The 15,329-nt window shown below is 47.0% G+C and overlaps 1 protein-coding gene across 1 annotated transcript in view; it reads left to right on the top strand.

Annotated features, from left to right (window-relative positions):
* Positions 1-15,120, top strand: part of LOC107090836 (plectin-like) — a 142,198-nt gene extending 127,078 nt beyond the window's left edge. Inside the window, exons 33-34 of the mRNA XM_015384427.1 lie at positions 2,547-5,894; positions 6,995-15,120. Coding sequence (XP_015239913.1) covers positions 2,547-5,894; positions 6,995-13,174 — 9,528 coding nt within the window. The 3' untranslated portion in view covers positions 13,175-15,120. The remainder of the gene's footprint in view (positions 1-2,546; positions 5,895-6,994) is intronic.
* The last annotated feature ends 209 nt before the right edge of the window (positions 15,121-15,329 follow it).

Here is a 15,329-nt window from a genome sequence, read left to right as displayed (position 1 = left end):
TTTCTATTTAGCTTTTTGCTCCTAAATCTTAGAACTAAAATTGAGGTCAGAAAGGTGACGTTTTTAACCTTTGACCTTCATCCGTTCCTGACCTTTGACTCCATCTTGTTGGCGTTCCCTCCTGAACGATTTCCAGACCCTGAACCTTCCTGTTCCTCCTCAGCTTCATCTCCCACCTGCTGCATTCATGTCCTCAGTCAGTGTGGGATTTTTTTATTTCGTCTCTTTGCTGCATCACTTTTGCTCCAAAACCTTTTTTTTTGTTGTGATCCTCCTTTCAGACTGATGGATGTTTTCTAGATGTTTCTATGTTTGCATGCTGCTGAGTTCTTCCTCACAATTTCCTCTTTATTATTTTACTCTTTCAAAGGTTGATTTAAAGATTTAAGAAAGATTTAAAGATTGAATAAACTAAAAGACAAAGATTTCTCTTTATATAAACGAGCTGTGAGACGTTTGCTTCATGTGAAACCAGCAATAAATGAAACCAGTTTCTGTTTTTCTACCCAATGGAGGCTGACTGGAAATTTACTAAAAAAACAAACATAAATGAAAGAGGATATATTTCTGGGCTGCTTACAAACTTTTATATTAAAATAAATCCTCTCAGAATTAAAGATGGTTTTTATTATGAGTTTAATTTTTATACAACTTAATATTTGTATTAATCTAAGCAAATGATTAAATCCATCTCAAGTTTTGAATTTTCAAACATAGAATTTTACTTGTTTTACTCATTTCAATGTTTTTGATATTTTCCTGAATCCAGAAAGCGTAAAATTATTACATTTACTGCAGGTTAAAGTCCTTTAATATTAAAATGTCAATTAAGATTATTTTATTTATCTGAATTGTAAAATAACTGGGATAAAGAAATAATAGGATGGAAATTATCAAAACAGGATTTCATCATTTTTTTTTTTATTGTTACCAGATTCCTGGATTGATTTAAATCCAGGAATCTGGTAACAATAAGAAAAAAAAAAACTCTGGAAAAAAATGTAAAATATTAAACATCATTAAATAATATTTTAACTCATAGACTGAAATAAAAGCACCGCTGTTCTTTTTAATTACAGTGGAAACCAATTAAAGCTACATGCATATAGAAATACTTATTCCAGTATTTCTCTCTCTGAATGTGTATTTCTCTTTTATTGTATTACAGTGTAAGTTATTTATACAAAAATAAATATATCTTTAAATAAATAATACTTAAGATAAATCATTAATGAATAAAATAATTCCTCTTGAGGTAAATAGATTAATCTTGATAAATAAATATATATTGCAATAATTAAATCATATATAATCTAGAAGTAGATAAAGCCAAAATAAATGAGTTTTTATTAAATATGGAATCTTATTATTTGAACATTTGATAACCATCAATAACAGTTTTTTTATTTAGTTTTTAATAAACTGCTTCCATAATTGATGCCTTTAACATTCAGTATAGCTCCTGTCTCACCTTGGCGGTTTAGACCAGCGAATGCCTGAAGTATGAAACATCAGAACGCCGGCATACGTTTGATAAGTTATGTTTTGTTTAAGTTATGAAGACGCTGAAACACGACATACGGCGAGAACGTCCCGATCTATGCCAACGTACGCTTATACTCGAGCTTCTACAGAAACTATGAGTAATGGAAGGCGGCTCACAGGAGGAAACCGTTAGTTCTCCTCCAGACTTCATCCCCATCATAAGGCCTGGTTATCGTCCCTCAGCAGCGTGTTGCAGATATTTTTGATTTCTGCCCAATATTGAAGCGTGGTCTGCGCCGTGTTATTCCACGCCACAACGCCAGAGGGCCAATCAGGAAGTAGCTGTGGGTCTAGATACGGCCGAGGCGGTGAGGAAGTGGGGACGACAACGGAGGGACATGAGGGCCAAAAAGAGCGGGGATCCAGGTGGAAAAAGGGTCCCAGCGTTCTGGCGCACCTCGCTCTGCGAGCTGCTCCATCTTCACCAGTCGTTTTCCAATATGGCGGTCAGACAAACAAAACAAGCCGGTAAGGAACCAAACAGGAAATACGCATAGAGTAGAGCGGATGTAGATCTGACCAATCAGAGGCCTCCTGTCTGCGGTCAACTATAATTTTTTAGAGGTGCAGCAGAGTGACTGCGGAAGGGGGCGGGGCATATCTGCATTAACTGCGACGCATGCAGACGACCTGGTTTGTGAGCATAAACCAGCCTATAGGGCAGCTAGGTTAATACTGCGATCAAAGAAATCTTTTTATGCAGACCAGGCGCCTGCAGGCGCATCGCTGCTCCTGTGGGGGGCAGCGATGTTCCTGAGAGAAGCAGCTTTAACTGACGCTTCGTAATGCCGTTACGCTGCCGTGCGTGATGCATTAGTTAGGCTGTCGTCAGACATAAGTTCTGAATGTTTTAGGAGATTCTGGGATGTCGGGCATAAGCTGGCTAAATCGTCATGGTGTGAAAGGGCCCTAAAACTCTAACTCCCAGCATGCTTTAGGTTATCTTCTGACCTGATCTAACAGCTCTAACCAGCTCTCCCGCTTTGCTTCCTCCAAAACAGAAAGCTTCAGAAAAACTAAAAGAAGAAGAAAGAAGAAAACTGGCAGAGGTTCAGGCTGAGCTGGAAAAGCAGAAGCAGCTGGCCGAGGCGCAGGCGAAGTCCGTGGCCAAAGCAGAGCAGGAGGCCCAAGAGCTGAAGCTGAAGATGAAGGAGGAGGCGGACAGGAGGCAGGATGTGGCCGTGGACTCGGAGAAGCAGAAGCAGAACATCCAGCAGGAGCTGCAGCAGCTGAGGAGCCTCTCTGAGCAGGAGATCAAGTCCAAGAGTCAGCAGCTCAAGGAGGCGTTGGACAGTCGGACCAAGATCGAGGAGGAGATCCACATCATCCGGATCCAGCTGGAAACGACGATGAAGCAGAAAAGCACGGCCGAGTCCGAGTTACAGAACCTCCGAGACAAAGCGGCTGAGGCGGAGAAGCTCCGGAAAGCCGCTCAGGACGAGGCGGAGAGGCTCCGCAAGCAGGTCGCAGAGGAGACCCAGAGGAAGAAAAACGCTGAAGATGAGCTGAAGCGTAAAGCTGAAGCCGAGAAGGAAGCGGCCAAGCAGAAGCAGAAAGCTCTGGAAGAGCTGCAGAAGTTTAAAATGCAGGCCGAGGAAGCAGAGAGGCGCGTGAAGCAGGCCGAGGAGGAGAAGCTGAGGCAGATCAAGGTGGTGGAGGAGGTGGCGCAGCAGAGCGCCGCCACCCACTTGCAGTCCGAAGCCAGGTCGTACAGCCAAAAGACGACAGAACTGGAGAACTCTCTGAGGAAAGAGCAGGGCACCGTCCTGCAGCTGCAGGAGGAGGCGGAGCGGCTCAGGAGGCAGCAGGAGCAGGCAGAGAAAGCCAGAGAGCTGGCAGAGCAGGAGCTGGAAACATGGAGGCAGAAAGCCAACGAGGCCCTCCGCCTCAGGCTGCAGGCGGAGGAGGAGGCCCAGAAGAAGAGCCAGGCTCAGGAGGAGGCGGAGCGGCAGAAGGTCGAAGCCGAACAAGACGCCAAGAGGAGAACGAAGGCGGAGGAGGCGGCGCTGAAGCAGAAAGAAAACGCTGAAAAAGAGCTGGAGAAGCAGAGGCAGTTCGCAGAGCAGATAGCGCAGCAAAAACTCTCCGCCGAGCAGGAATGCATCCGGCTGAAGTCCGACTTCGACCACGCCGAACAGCAGAGGGCGCTGCTGGACAGTGAGCTCCAGCGTCTGAAGAACGAAGTGAGCGCTGCAGAAAACCAGCGCAAGCAGCTGGAAGAGGAGCTGGCCAAAGTCCGCAGTGAAATGGACGCCCTGCTGCAGATGAAGGTCAAAGCGGAGAAGGAGACGCTGTCCAAGTCGGAAAAGAGCAAGCAGCTCCTGGAGTCCGAAGCTCTGAAGATGAAACAGCTAGCCGAGGAGGCCGCACGGCTCAGAGCGGTCGTGGAAGAGGCAAAGAAGCAGAGGCAGATCGCAGAAGACGAGGCGGCGCAGCAGAGAGCGGAGGCCGAGAAGATCCTCAAGGAAAAGCTGGCCGCCATCAACGAGGCGACGCGATTGAAGACCGAGGCGGAGATCGCCCTGAAAGCCAAGGAGGCGGAGAACGAGAGACTGAAGCGCAAGGCGGAGGAGGAGGCGTATCAGAGGAAGCTCCTGGAGGACCAAGCTGCCCAGCACAAGCAGGAGATAGAGGAGAAGATCACCCAGCTGAAGGGCTCCTCTGACTCCGACATGGAGAGGCAGAAAACTGTGGTGGAGGAAACTCTGAGGCAGAAGAAGGTGGTGGAGGAGGAAATTCACATCATCAGGATCAACTTTGAGAAAGCATCGAAGGAGAAGTCCGACCTGGAGCTGGAGCTGAAGAAACTGAAGGAGGCGGCGGATCAGACGCAGCAGAGCAAACTAAAAGCTGAGGAGGAGGCGGAGAAACTGAAAAAACTGGCAGCAGAGGAGGAGAAGAAGAGAAAGGAAGCCGAGGAGAAGGTGAAGAGAATCGCTGCCGCAGAGGAAGAGGCGGCGCGGCAACGCAAAGCTGCTCAGGAGGAAGTGGAGCGACTCAAAAAGAAGGCGGAGGAAGCCAACAAGCAGAGGGACAACGCCGAGAAGGAGGCGGAGCGGCAGGCGGTACTGGCCAAGGAGGCGGCGCAGAAATGCGGCGCCGCCGAGCAGAAAGCTCAGAATGTTCTCAGCAAGAACAAGGAGGACCTTCTGGCTCAGGAGAAGCTCCGAGATGAATTTGAAAACGCAAAGAAGCTCGCTGAGGCTGCAGAGAAGGACAAAGAGAAGGCGGAGAAAGAGGCAGCGCTGCTTCGACAGAAAGCCGAGGAGGCCGAGAGGCAGAGAAAAGCTGCTGAGGACGAAGCCGCTAAACGAGCCGCCGCTCAACAGGAAGCAGAAAGACTGAGGAAGGAGGCAGAGGAAGAGGCATCGAGGCGAGCCGCCGCCGAGGCAGCGGCGCTGAAGCAGAAGCAGCAGGCGGACGCAGAGATGGCCAAACACAAGAAAGAGGCCGAAAAGGCACTGAAGCAGAAATCCCAGGTGGAGAAGGAACTTTCAGCCGTCAAGCTGCAGCTGGAGGAAACAGACAAGCAGAGAGAAGTGCTGGAGGCGGAGCTTCAGAGAGTCAAAGGAGAAGTCCATGATGCCGTCAAACAGAAAGCTCAGGTGGAGGAAGAGCTTTCCAAAGTAAAGAATCAGATGGATGAGCTCCTCAAAGTCAAACTCAAGATCGAGGAGCAAAACCGTCTCCTCATGCAGAAAGACAAGGACAGCACCCAGAAGTTACTCCAGGAGGAGGCCGAGAAGATGAAGAACCTGGCAGCAGAAGCAGCCCGGCTCTCTGTGGAGGCTGAGGAGGCGGCCAGGCAGAGACAGATGGCGGAGGCAGATTTGGCTGAGCAGAGAGCGCTAGCTGAGAAGATGCTGAAGGAGAAAATGCAGGCCATCCAGGAGGCAACGAGACTGAAGGCTGAAGCAGAGGAGCTCCAGAAACTCAAGGAGCAGGCTCAGGAGAAGGCACAACAACTGCAGCAGGACAAACGCCAGATCCAGCAGCGCCTTGAGAAGGACACAGAGGACTTCCAGAAATCTCTAGAGGTGGAGCGCACCAGGCACCGGGAAGCTTCTGCTGAGGCAGAGAAGCTGAAGCTCAGAGTCAAGGAGCTCAGCGAGGCTCGGTCCAAAGCCGAAGACGAGGCCAAGAAGTTCAAGAAGCAGGCAGAAGAAGCTAAAGGCCGTCTCCAGGACACAGAGATACAGGTGAAGGAAACCGTTGTGCAGAAACTGGAGACTCAGAGGCTGCAGAGCAGCAGGGAAGCTGATGATCTGAAAAAAGCCATAGCGGAGCTGGAGGAAGAGAAGAAGAAGCTGAGGAAAGAGGCCGAGGAGCTTCAGAGGAAGACTCAACAGGTACAGTCAACAGAAGGAACGACACAGTCCGGTTTAACCCTCACGTTAGAATGCTTTAGCGTATTTTATTTATGATCTTATTTTCATAATAGTTAAAAAGTAAATTTCATCTAGTAACCGATTTGGACTAACAAACAGACAGAATAGCAAATCTAAAAGCCTTTACCATCAGCCCATTTTTGGTTTCTCCCAATAGGAAAGCCGTGTCAGTTCCTCACTCAAAGCAGGACTAATGCTACGTTCACACCGAACGCCATCAAAGAAGCTTCTGTTGCTTTATTTCTTAGGCTTTTCCACATTAAGGTCAGACGTCCAGTAAAGTGAGTCCAGATGCTTCTGCTGCTCCTGTGTTCAATGCCAGAGAGCAGCTTTGCTATATTAGCTGTGATCAGCGGGTAAAAAGTAGTTAGAATCTATTTTTAAGTGAGAAATTCCTCCTGAAAACATTATGATCCTGCCTTTGAATATTATTTCGCTATCGGAGGAGCAGGAAACCCTGTACACCGGCGGAGTGCTGTCACTGGGAATCCCCAGCAGCAGCTGGCTCAGGCCCGCTCGCCTCCTGGGGGTTTTCCCCTCCTGTTGATGGCGACTGTTAGCTCTTTTGATGGACGTAATCCAAACTGCAGGCACCAAGAAATAAACGCGAACATATTCTGTCGGCAGGTTTCTACATTTGAAGTCAATTTAGGCGTTAAACTGTTTCAGAGGAGTGATCATAGCGCTCTGCATCAGCAGTGCTGCGTCTGACTCCCTGCCAGCTCCTAGATCAGCTTCTCTGATTGGTTGATGCGGCGCGTCCAGCAGCTAAAGGTCAATTTTTCCAACTCCATCCGTCTGTCCCGCACCTCAAACGCGCAGCAGGATCTTTTGTTGCTCCTTGATGCAGGTCAATTATGTAAACCTGCTGCTTCAATCGCGTGCGGAGTGAACGAAGCATTAGACCCTCAGGGTAGTACTCTGATTTTTTTTACATTGAGCCCTTATAGTAATTAGCTATGAAAGCTACTACTTTTTTAACCAATTTGTTAAATATTTGATCCCTCTCTTTCTGAAAGACGTGCCTATAACTAAGAGGTTATACCCCTTCTCTCCCACAGATGGCGACTGCCCAACAGGAGCAGATTGAGCAACAGAAGGTCCTACTTGAACAAACGTTCCTCTCTGAGAAGGAGCTGCTACTGAAAAGAGAAAAGGCTGTGGAAGAGGAGAAAACAAAGCTGGAGAAACAGTATGAGGAGGAAGTAAAGAAGGCAAAGGCGTTTAAAGATGAACAGGAGCGGCAGCTCACACTCATGGAGGAGGAGAGGAAGAAGCTGCAGGCCATAATGGACGAGGCGGTGAAGAAGCAGAAGGACGCTGAAGCTGAGGTGAAAAACAAAAAGAAGGAGATGGAGGAGCTTGAAAAGAAGAGACTGGAGCAAGAAAAACTCTTGGAAGAGGAGAACAAAAAGCTCAGAGAGAAACTGCAGAGTTTGGAGGTTGCTCCTAAAAAGGGTACGTCCAAAACAAAGGAAATAGAAGTTCAGACTGAACAAGTTCAGGAGGAACAGCTGGGAACCACCAGGAAAGTTCTCAATGGCTCAGTAGAAGTGGACGGGGTGAAAAAAGATGGCGGATCCCCATTTGCATTTGACGGAATGAGAGAGAAGGTTCCTGCAGAGAGACTTCTGGACATTGGTGTCCTGAGCAAGAAGGACATGGACAAACTGAAAAAAGGCAAAGTCACAGTGCAGGAGCTTATGAAGACCGACAAAGTCAGATCGTGTCTCAAAGGCCAGAGCTGCATCGGAGGCATCCTGACTCCATCCAAAGAAAAAACGAGCGTCTACAAAGCCATGACTGAGAACAAGATCACCCCGGAGGCTGCTGCAATGCTTCTGGAAGCTCAAGCAGCTTCAGGCTACATTGTTGATCCAGTGAAGAACAAACTTCTCTCCGTAGACGAGGCTGTTAAGGAGGAGTTAGTTGGACCTGAACTCCATGAACGTCTCCTTTCTGCTGAGCGAGCGGCCACTGGCTTCAGAGATCCATACACCGGAGCTCGAATCTCTGTGTTTGAGGCCATGAAGAAGGGCCTAATGGATAAAGAGCAGGCCACCAAATTCCTGGACGTGCAGCTTGCGACGGGTGGAATCGTGGATCCCATCAACAGTCACAGAGTCCCACTCCAGACGGCTTACAAGCAGGGGCAGTTTGATGCAGACATGAACAAGAAACTCACAGATCCCAGTGACGAGTCCAAGTTGTTCATTGATCCCAGCACTCAGGAGCCACTCACCTATAAACAGCTACTGGAGAAGTGTACCAAAGACCCAGAAACGGGCCTGCTGATTTTACCGGTTACAGAGCAAGCTGGTCAGAGAGAGAGAACATACACGGATATGGAGACCAAAGAGGTGTTCAGCAGCTCCAATGTCAACGTTCCATTTGGAAAGTTTAAAGGAAAAACTGTCACCATCTGGGAAGTGATCAATTCCGAGTATTTCACTGAGGAACAGAGAAGAGAGCTGATCCGGCAGTACAAGACTGGTAAGATCACCGTGGAGAAAGTCATCAAAATCGTCATCACTGTGGTTGAAGACAAGGAGAAGGAAAGCGGAAACGTCTTCAAGGGTTTGAGGGCTCCAGTGACCGCCAATGAGCTCCTGGAGTCTAAGATCATAAACAAAGACTTGTTCAACAAACTGAGCAATGGTAAGATCTCAGTCAAAGAGGTTTCTGAGATGGATGCTGTAAAGAAGGCCCTGCAGGGTACCCCCAGCATCGCAGGTCTCCTGAACGAACCTACTAAAGAGAAGATGCCTTTCTATCAAGCCTTGAAGAAAGAACTACTGTCCCCAGAGACAGCTGTGAATCTTCTGGAAGCTCAGGCAGCAACAGGATTTCTGATCGACCCTGTGAAAAACGAACGCATGCCTGTTGACCAAGCTGTTAAATCGGGTCTCGTTGGTCCAGAGCTGCATGAGCGTCTCCTGTCAGCAGAGCAAGCTGTCAGCGGCTACAGAGATCCCTACACGGGGAAAAAGGTGTCCCTTTTTGAAGCCATGAGCAAAGGCCTCGTAAAAAAAGACCAAGGAATCCGTCTGCTGGAAGCCCAAATTTCAACGGGCGGAGTTATAGATCCTGTTAAAAGCTGTCGCGTCCCCAATGAAGTCGCCTACAAAAGAGGATACTTTGATGAAGAAATCAACAAGACCTTGAACCAAAGCACAGATGAGACAAAACTGTTTTATGATCCCAACTCACAGCAGGAAACCACCTATGCACAACTCATGGATCAATGTGTCAGAGACAAAGAGACCGGACTGCCTTTACTTCCTCTTTCAAAGAAGGCTCCAAAGCCGAAAGAGGACAAACAAATAACTGAGGCCAAAACCAAAGAGGCTCTAAACGAGAAGACAATGGAGCTGGAATATGGACATTTCAAAGGAAGAAAAGTCACAGTTTGGGAGATCATAAACTCTGAATACATCACAGAGGAACAGAGAATAGAACTGATCCGACAGTATAGAATGGGACTGATAACAATCGAGAAGCTGATTAAGATTGTGATTACGACGGTTGATGAAAAAGAGGACAAACCAAAGGAAGAAGCTTGTTTTGAAGGCCTGAGAGAACGGGTCAGTGCCAGCTCACTTCTTGATTCCAACATTATTGACAAGGCCACATTTGAGCAACTTCAGCAGGGCAAAAAGGCCCCCAAAGACATCAGCCAAACTGATAAAGTCAGAAAGTACCTGCATGGCTCCGACCGCATCGATGGCATCACCATGGAAGACTCTGATGAGAAGCTGAGCATATATGAAGCAATGAAAAGGAAGGTCTTACAGCATAACACTGGACTGGAACTTCTTGAGGCCCAAGCTGGGACTGGTTTTATAACTGATCCAGTGAAAAATGAGAAATACTCTGTGGATGATGCTGTTAAGGCTGGAGTCGTTGGCCCCGAGCTTCACGAGAAACTTCTGTCTGCTGAAAAGGCAGTGACAGGATACAAAGATCCATACACTGGCAGTAAGATTTCCCTGTTCCAAGCCATGAAGAAAGCTCTGGTGTTGAGAGAGCACGCTATTCCTATTCTAGAAGCTCAGATGACAACTGGTGGAATCATTGATCCAGTCAGCAGCCATCGTGTTCCTGTTGACGTCGCCGTCCAGCGTGGCATCCTCAGTAAAGAAATGTTAAAATCATTCAACGAACCGACAGGTGACATTAAGGGCTTCACCAACCCGGGCACCAATGAAAGGGTAACCTACAAACAGCTGCTGGAGACATGCATTCGAGATCCCAACACAGGTCTGTGCTACCTGCCATTGCCAAAGGGTGAAGCTCCTGCAACGACTGAGAAGTCCTACGAGTACACAGAGGAGCAAACTCAAAAAGATCTAGCAAATACTCCTATTGAAATCCCACATCAGAGCTTTGCAGGAAGAACAATGACCATTTGGGACGTCATGAACTCAAACATGCTCCCTGAAAGCGAGAGACAGCGGCTGCTAGAACAGTATCGCTTGGGACAAATCACCAAGGAAAGGATGCTCATCATCATCATCGAAATCATCGAACAAAGAGAGACTCTGAAGCTGGAGCAGGGCATGTCATGTGATGTGATCAGGAGAAGAGTCACTATCGAGGAGCTGTACAGCGCTCGAATTATTGACCTTCACACATACAACCTCCTGAAGCAAGAGAAGATGAGTATCCGAGAGGTGATGGAGATGCCATCGGTCAAGCAGTACCTCTTTGGGACAGGTTGCATTGCAGGGATTTTATCAGACAGTCCTCCTAAAATCAGCATTTACCAGGCCATGAAGAATGGCAAAGTTAAGCTTGAAGTTGCTTTGAAACTTCTTGAGGCCCAGGCAGCAACGGGATTCATGATTGATCCAGTGAAAGACGAGCTCCTAACAGTTGATGAAGCTGTACGTAAGGGCCTTGTTGGCCCTGAGCTCCATGACAAACTCCTCTCAGCTGAGCGTGCGGTAACAGGATACAGGGATCCATACAGTGGGAAGGTGATTTCTCTCTTCCAGGCCATGAAAAAAGGCCTGGTTCCTGAAGATTATGCCTTAAGGCTTCTGGAGGCACAGAATGCCACTGGAGGTCTGATGGATCCTGAATACTACTTTCACCTTCCTGTAGATGTTGCAATGCAGCGCGGATACATTAATAAGGAAACGCTTGACCGGATAACCGAACCTACGGCGGATGTTAGAGGTTACATCGACCCAGCGACAGATGAGGAGCAGACCTATGCACAGCTGCTGAAGAGATGCAGGGTTGATAAAGAAAGTGGAATGCGGTTGCTGTCCCTGGCCGGCAGTCAGCTCTTCAAGGGTCTCAGAAGACAAATCACTGCAGACGAGCTCCTTCGTTCACAAATTATTGACCAAAAGACCTACAACGATCTCACTGATGGCCTCATCACAGTGGAGGAGATCAGCAGAGGACTGAAGAAGTACCTTGAGGGCACCAGCTGTATAGCAGGTGTGTATGTCGAGTCTACCAAAGATCGCCTTTCTATCTACCAAGCAATGAAAAAGAACATGATCCGGCCAGGAACAGCCTTTGAGCTGCTTGAGGCTCAAGCTGCAACAGGATACATCATCGACCCCATCAAGAACCTCAAACTGAATGTCACAGAAGCTGTTAAGTTGGGTGTCGTTGGCCCAGAATTTAAAGACAAACTCCTCTCAGCTGAACGAGCAGTCACAGGCTACAGAGACCCTTACTCTGGACAGATTGTCTCGCTTTTTCAGGCGATGAAAAAGGATCTCATCCTAAAAGACCATGGCATTCGGCTGCTTGAGGCCCAGATCGCCACCGGAGGCATTATCGATCCCCAGGGGAGTTACCGTTTGCCAGTGGAGACGGCATATGAGCGTGGCCTTTTTGACGAGGAAATGAATACGATCCTCACAGATCCCTCAGATGACACAAAGGGCTTCTTTGACCCAAACACAGAGGAAAACCTCACCTACCTGCAACTGATAGAGAGGTGTATGACGGATCCAGAAACCGGCTTTCGTCTGCTGCTGATGAAGGAGAAGAAACGTGAGAGGAAGACGTCGTCCAAGTCTTCGGTTCGTAAGCGAAGGGTTGTCATCGTTGATCCAGAGTCTGGCAAGGAGATGTCCGTTTATGAAGCATATCAGAAAGGTCTGATTGATCACCAGACCTACATAGAGCTCTCAGAGCAGGAGTGCGAATGGGAGGAGATAACGATAACTTCATCTGATGGAGTGGTAAAGTCCATGATCATCGACAGAAGGTCTGGACGGCAGTATGACATTGATGATGCAATCTCAAAAGGCCTGATAGATAAGTCTGCACTGGATCAGTACCGAGCAGGATCCCTGTCCATTACAGAGTTTGCAGACATGCTCTCTGGAAACATGAGTGGAAGCAGATCACGTTCCTCCTCCTTTGGCTCCTCCTCCTCCTATACCTCAAGCCCAGTACCTTCCATTAAAACACCAGCAACCACCTGGAATGACCCATCTGAGGAAACTGGACCTGTAGCTGGAATATTAGACACAGACACACTGGAAAAGGTTTCTGTCACCGAGGCCATTCACCGAAACCTGGTTGACAACATAACAGGTCAACGGTTACTGGAAGCTCAGGCCTGCACTGGTGGGATTATTGACCCAAACACAGGAGAGAAGTTCTCTGTAGCTGATGCGATGAATAAAGGACTTGTGGATAAAATCATGGTGGACCGCATCAGTTTAGCCCAGAAGGCGTACAATGGATTTGAGGATCCCAGAACCAAAACCAGAATGTCTGCTGCCCAAGCCCTGAAGAAAGGATGGCTTTACTACGAAGCCGGACAGCGGTTCCTTGAGGTCCAGTATCTTACTGGTGGGCTTATTGAGCCAGATGCCTCAGGCAGAGTCTCCATTGATGAGGCTATGAAGAAGGGCACCTTAGACACCCGCACAGCCCAGAAGTTAAGAGATGTCAGCGCATATTCAAAATACCTCACCTGCCCAAAAACCAAGCTCAAGATCTCCTACAAGGATGCCATGGAAAGAAGCATGATTGAGGAAGGAACCGGTCTGCGGCTGCTCGAAGCATCGTCTCAGTCCACCAAAGGCCTTTACAGCCCGTACAGCATCAGCGGTTCTGGCTCTGCTACCGGATCACGATCCGGTTCCAGAACCGGCTCCAGATCAGGCTCCAGGAGAGGCAGCTTTGATGCCACGGGATCCAGTTTCACAACGACCTTCTCGTCGTCCTCCTACGGTTCTCCGAGCTATAGCCGGCGCTACTGAGGACGGATGTGCTTTAAAATCACAACGCTCACCAGATGCCTACTTCCCTGTGGAATAATAACTTCTTTTATTTTGTTCTGCATGGGGTTGTTACAACACTTGCAATTTTTTTATTTTCTACCAGCTTATTTTTTTTTGGTTTATTGTATATTTGACTCCTCATTAGATTCATGATCTTGTACTGTAAGCAGTACAATTGTCTTGGTTTTGACTTTTTTTAATATTCATTTTAAGATACGTATTTAGTCTTCCACAAACATACAATCATTTCCCAAAACCTACTGTCGGACTGTTAACCCAACCAAATCGGATGTACAAACTAAGGTTTCTGTCCATGTGTATATTTCTGAAAAGTCAAGAGAAAACTCTTCTCTGCAGAGCAGAATATGGAGTCAATGGATAGTCTGCTTAAAGGATGCCAAGCTTCAATATCTTTCCTCTCCTGGGCTTCACTGCCATATTTACTCTGAAATGCATAAACTCAGCTTCATCACCAGGTTCTGAGCGCTGCAGTTAGAGCGACGTGTGCTCACAGTGCAACAGGCACCAAGCAAGGAACATCTGCCAGTTTGACTCGGATTGTCTAAATTCCTGCTTTTCCTGGAGGCACAGAGAGACGATTATAAAGAGAAACTTTGGATTTAGTTTGATATCCGATTTCGAGGATCGAGTGTGTTGAATATCTGTGTGCGCTACTCGGACTCGTCTATCCGGGAGCCAAACGAGTAAAAGAGGGATATGAAGCTAACTAGAGGGAAACGCGCTGCCTTGGTAATTTGTGCAGTTTTGTGCAGAACGCCCTAAAAAGAAAAGGCGACGACGTAGCTACTACGATAGGAACTACTCTGGTAGCTACTTCGGTCAGTCAGTTACAGAAAGAACTCTATGTAACTCGCGTTCCCACCATGCTTCTGTGTTTTTGTCTGAGAGGAAGAAGAAGAATCCTAGTTTGCGTTGTCACTACCCGATCCGTCCCGGGAGCACGATCCGTCCTGCGCAAACAGAATAACTTCTGGGTAGGCGAATACTTAGTTTTTCTTACTTTTTTATTATTTTGTCCTTTTCGTGCCGGAGGGCTACCCACCTCTCCCCATTTATATCACGGTCTAACTGTTACTTTGTTCACCTGAAACTGACCTTTTTTTAGTTTTGTTATCGATCAGGTAAAACTTCATTGGTCATTAGACACGCTAACGCTACAGATGCTCCAGACTCGGCATACCGACGCTGCCTGATGTTGTTATCGTTGTCTAGGCAACCACAATGTTTGACATCATGTGGCAACGTTCAGCCAATCACGTAGCGTAACGTCACTTGCAGGAAGCAGGAAGCAGGACCGGAGCAGATCTGGTAGCTACAGCGGCTTTAAAACGCCACATCGCTGAAACACCAGCGCTGCTCTGCTGCTCGGTTCGGTCGCGTTGCTCTAAAAATCTGCAGAAGACTCTTTGAGCTTTGGTTGTTCAGAGAAGCATCCAACTGATGCATGACTGAAAGCTCAGCTTAAAAACAGCTTCCAGCCATAAAAACCCTGCTGGTTACAGACGTCAGGCCTTCTTTAGCCCAGGTTAACGTCACTCATCCAGAGTTTTAATCCATAAACTTCGTATTCAGACTGTAGGGATGATAAATGAACAGCAGGAAAAGCCATAAGTTAACATTTTTTGAGGAAGATCTTTAAGCTTTGCAGCACATCCAGTATTTGTATTCGACACTAAATGTACTTATTTCATGTTAAATCTTCTTTGTAAAGCAGCCCATTGATCTATATCTCATTTTATTTTCATATTCTATATTTCTGCTTCGCATGATTTACTAACATATAATAGAAGCAGCAGGTATTATATCCTTCCAAGCTTATTTTTTGCTGTTTCTAGAGGCTTGAAGGATTGTATCTTAGTGAGGGTTCATCAAGCCTTGTTTGGTGTATTTATAAAAATAAAAATGGGTTGTGGAAGTTTGTTGTTACACCTTAAGCCTGTAAATAAACACAGAAACTAAAAAGAAAAAAGTGTCTTTTTGTTTTTATTACTTTTTATTATCAGCTGTCGTTATCAGATCAAGATGAATGCCTGCTATAAAACAAAACGTGTTTTTTATAAATGAAATATACTCAGAAAATAAAACAAAACACATAATCATCAACATTTTTTTT

This window comes from Cyprinodon variegatus, unplaced genomic scaffold, assembly GCF_000732505.1.
Source record: "Cyprinodon variegatus isolate N-32 unplaced genomic scaffold, C_variegatus-1.0 Scaffold312, whole genome shotgun sequence".
Taxonomy (NCBI): domain Eukaryota; kingdom Metazoa; phylum Chordata; class Actinopteri; order Cyprinodontiformes; family Cyprinodontidae; genus Cyprinodon; species Cyprinodon variegatus.
This window is presented reverse-complemented; position numbering and strand designations above follow the sequence as displayed.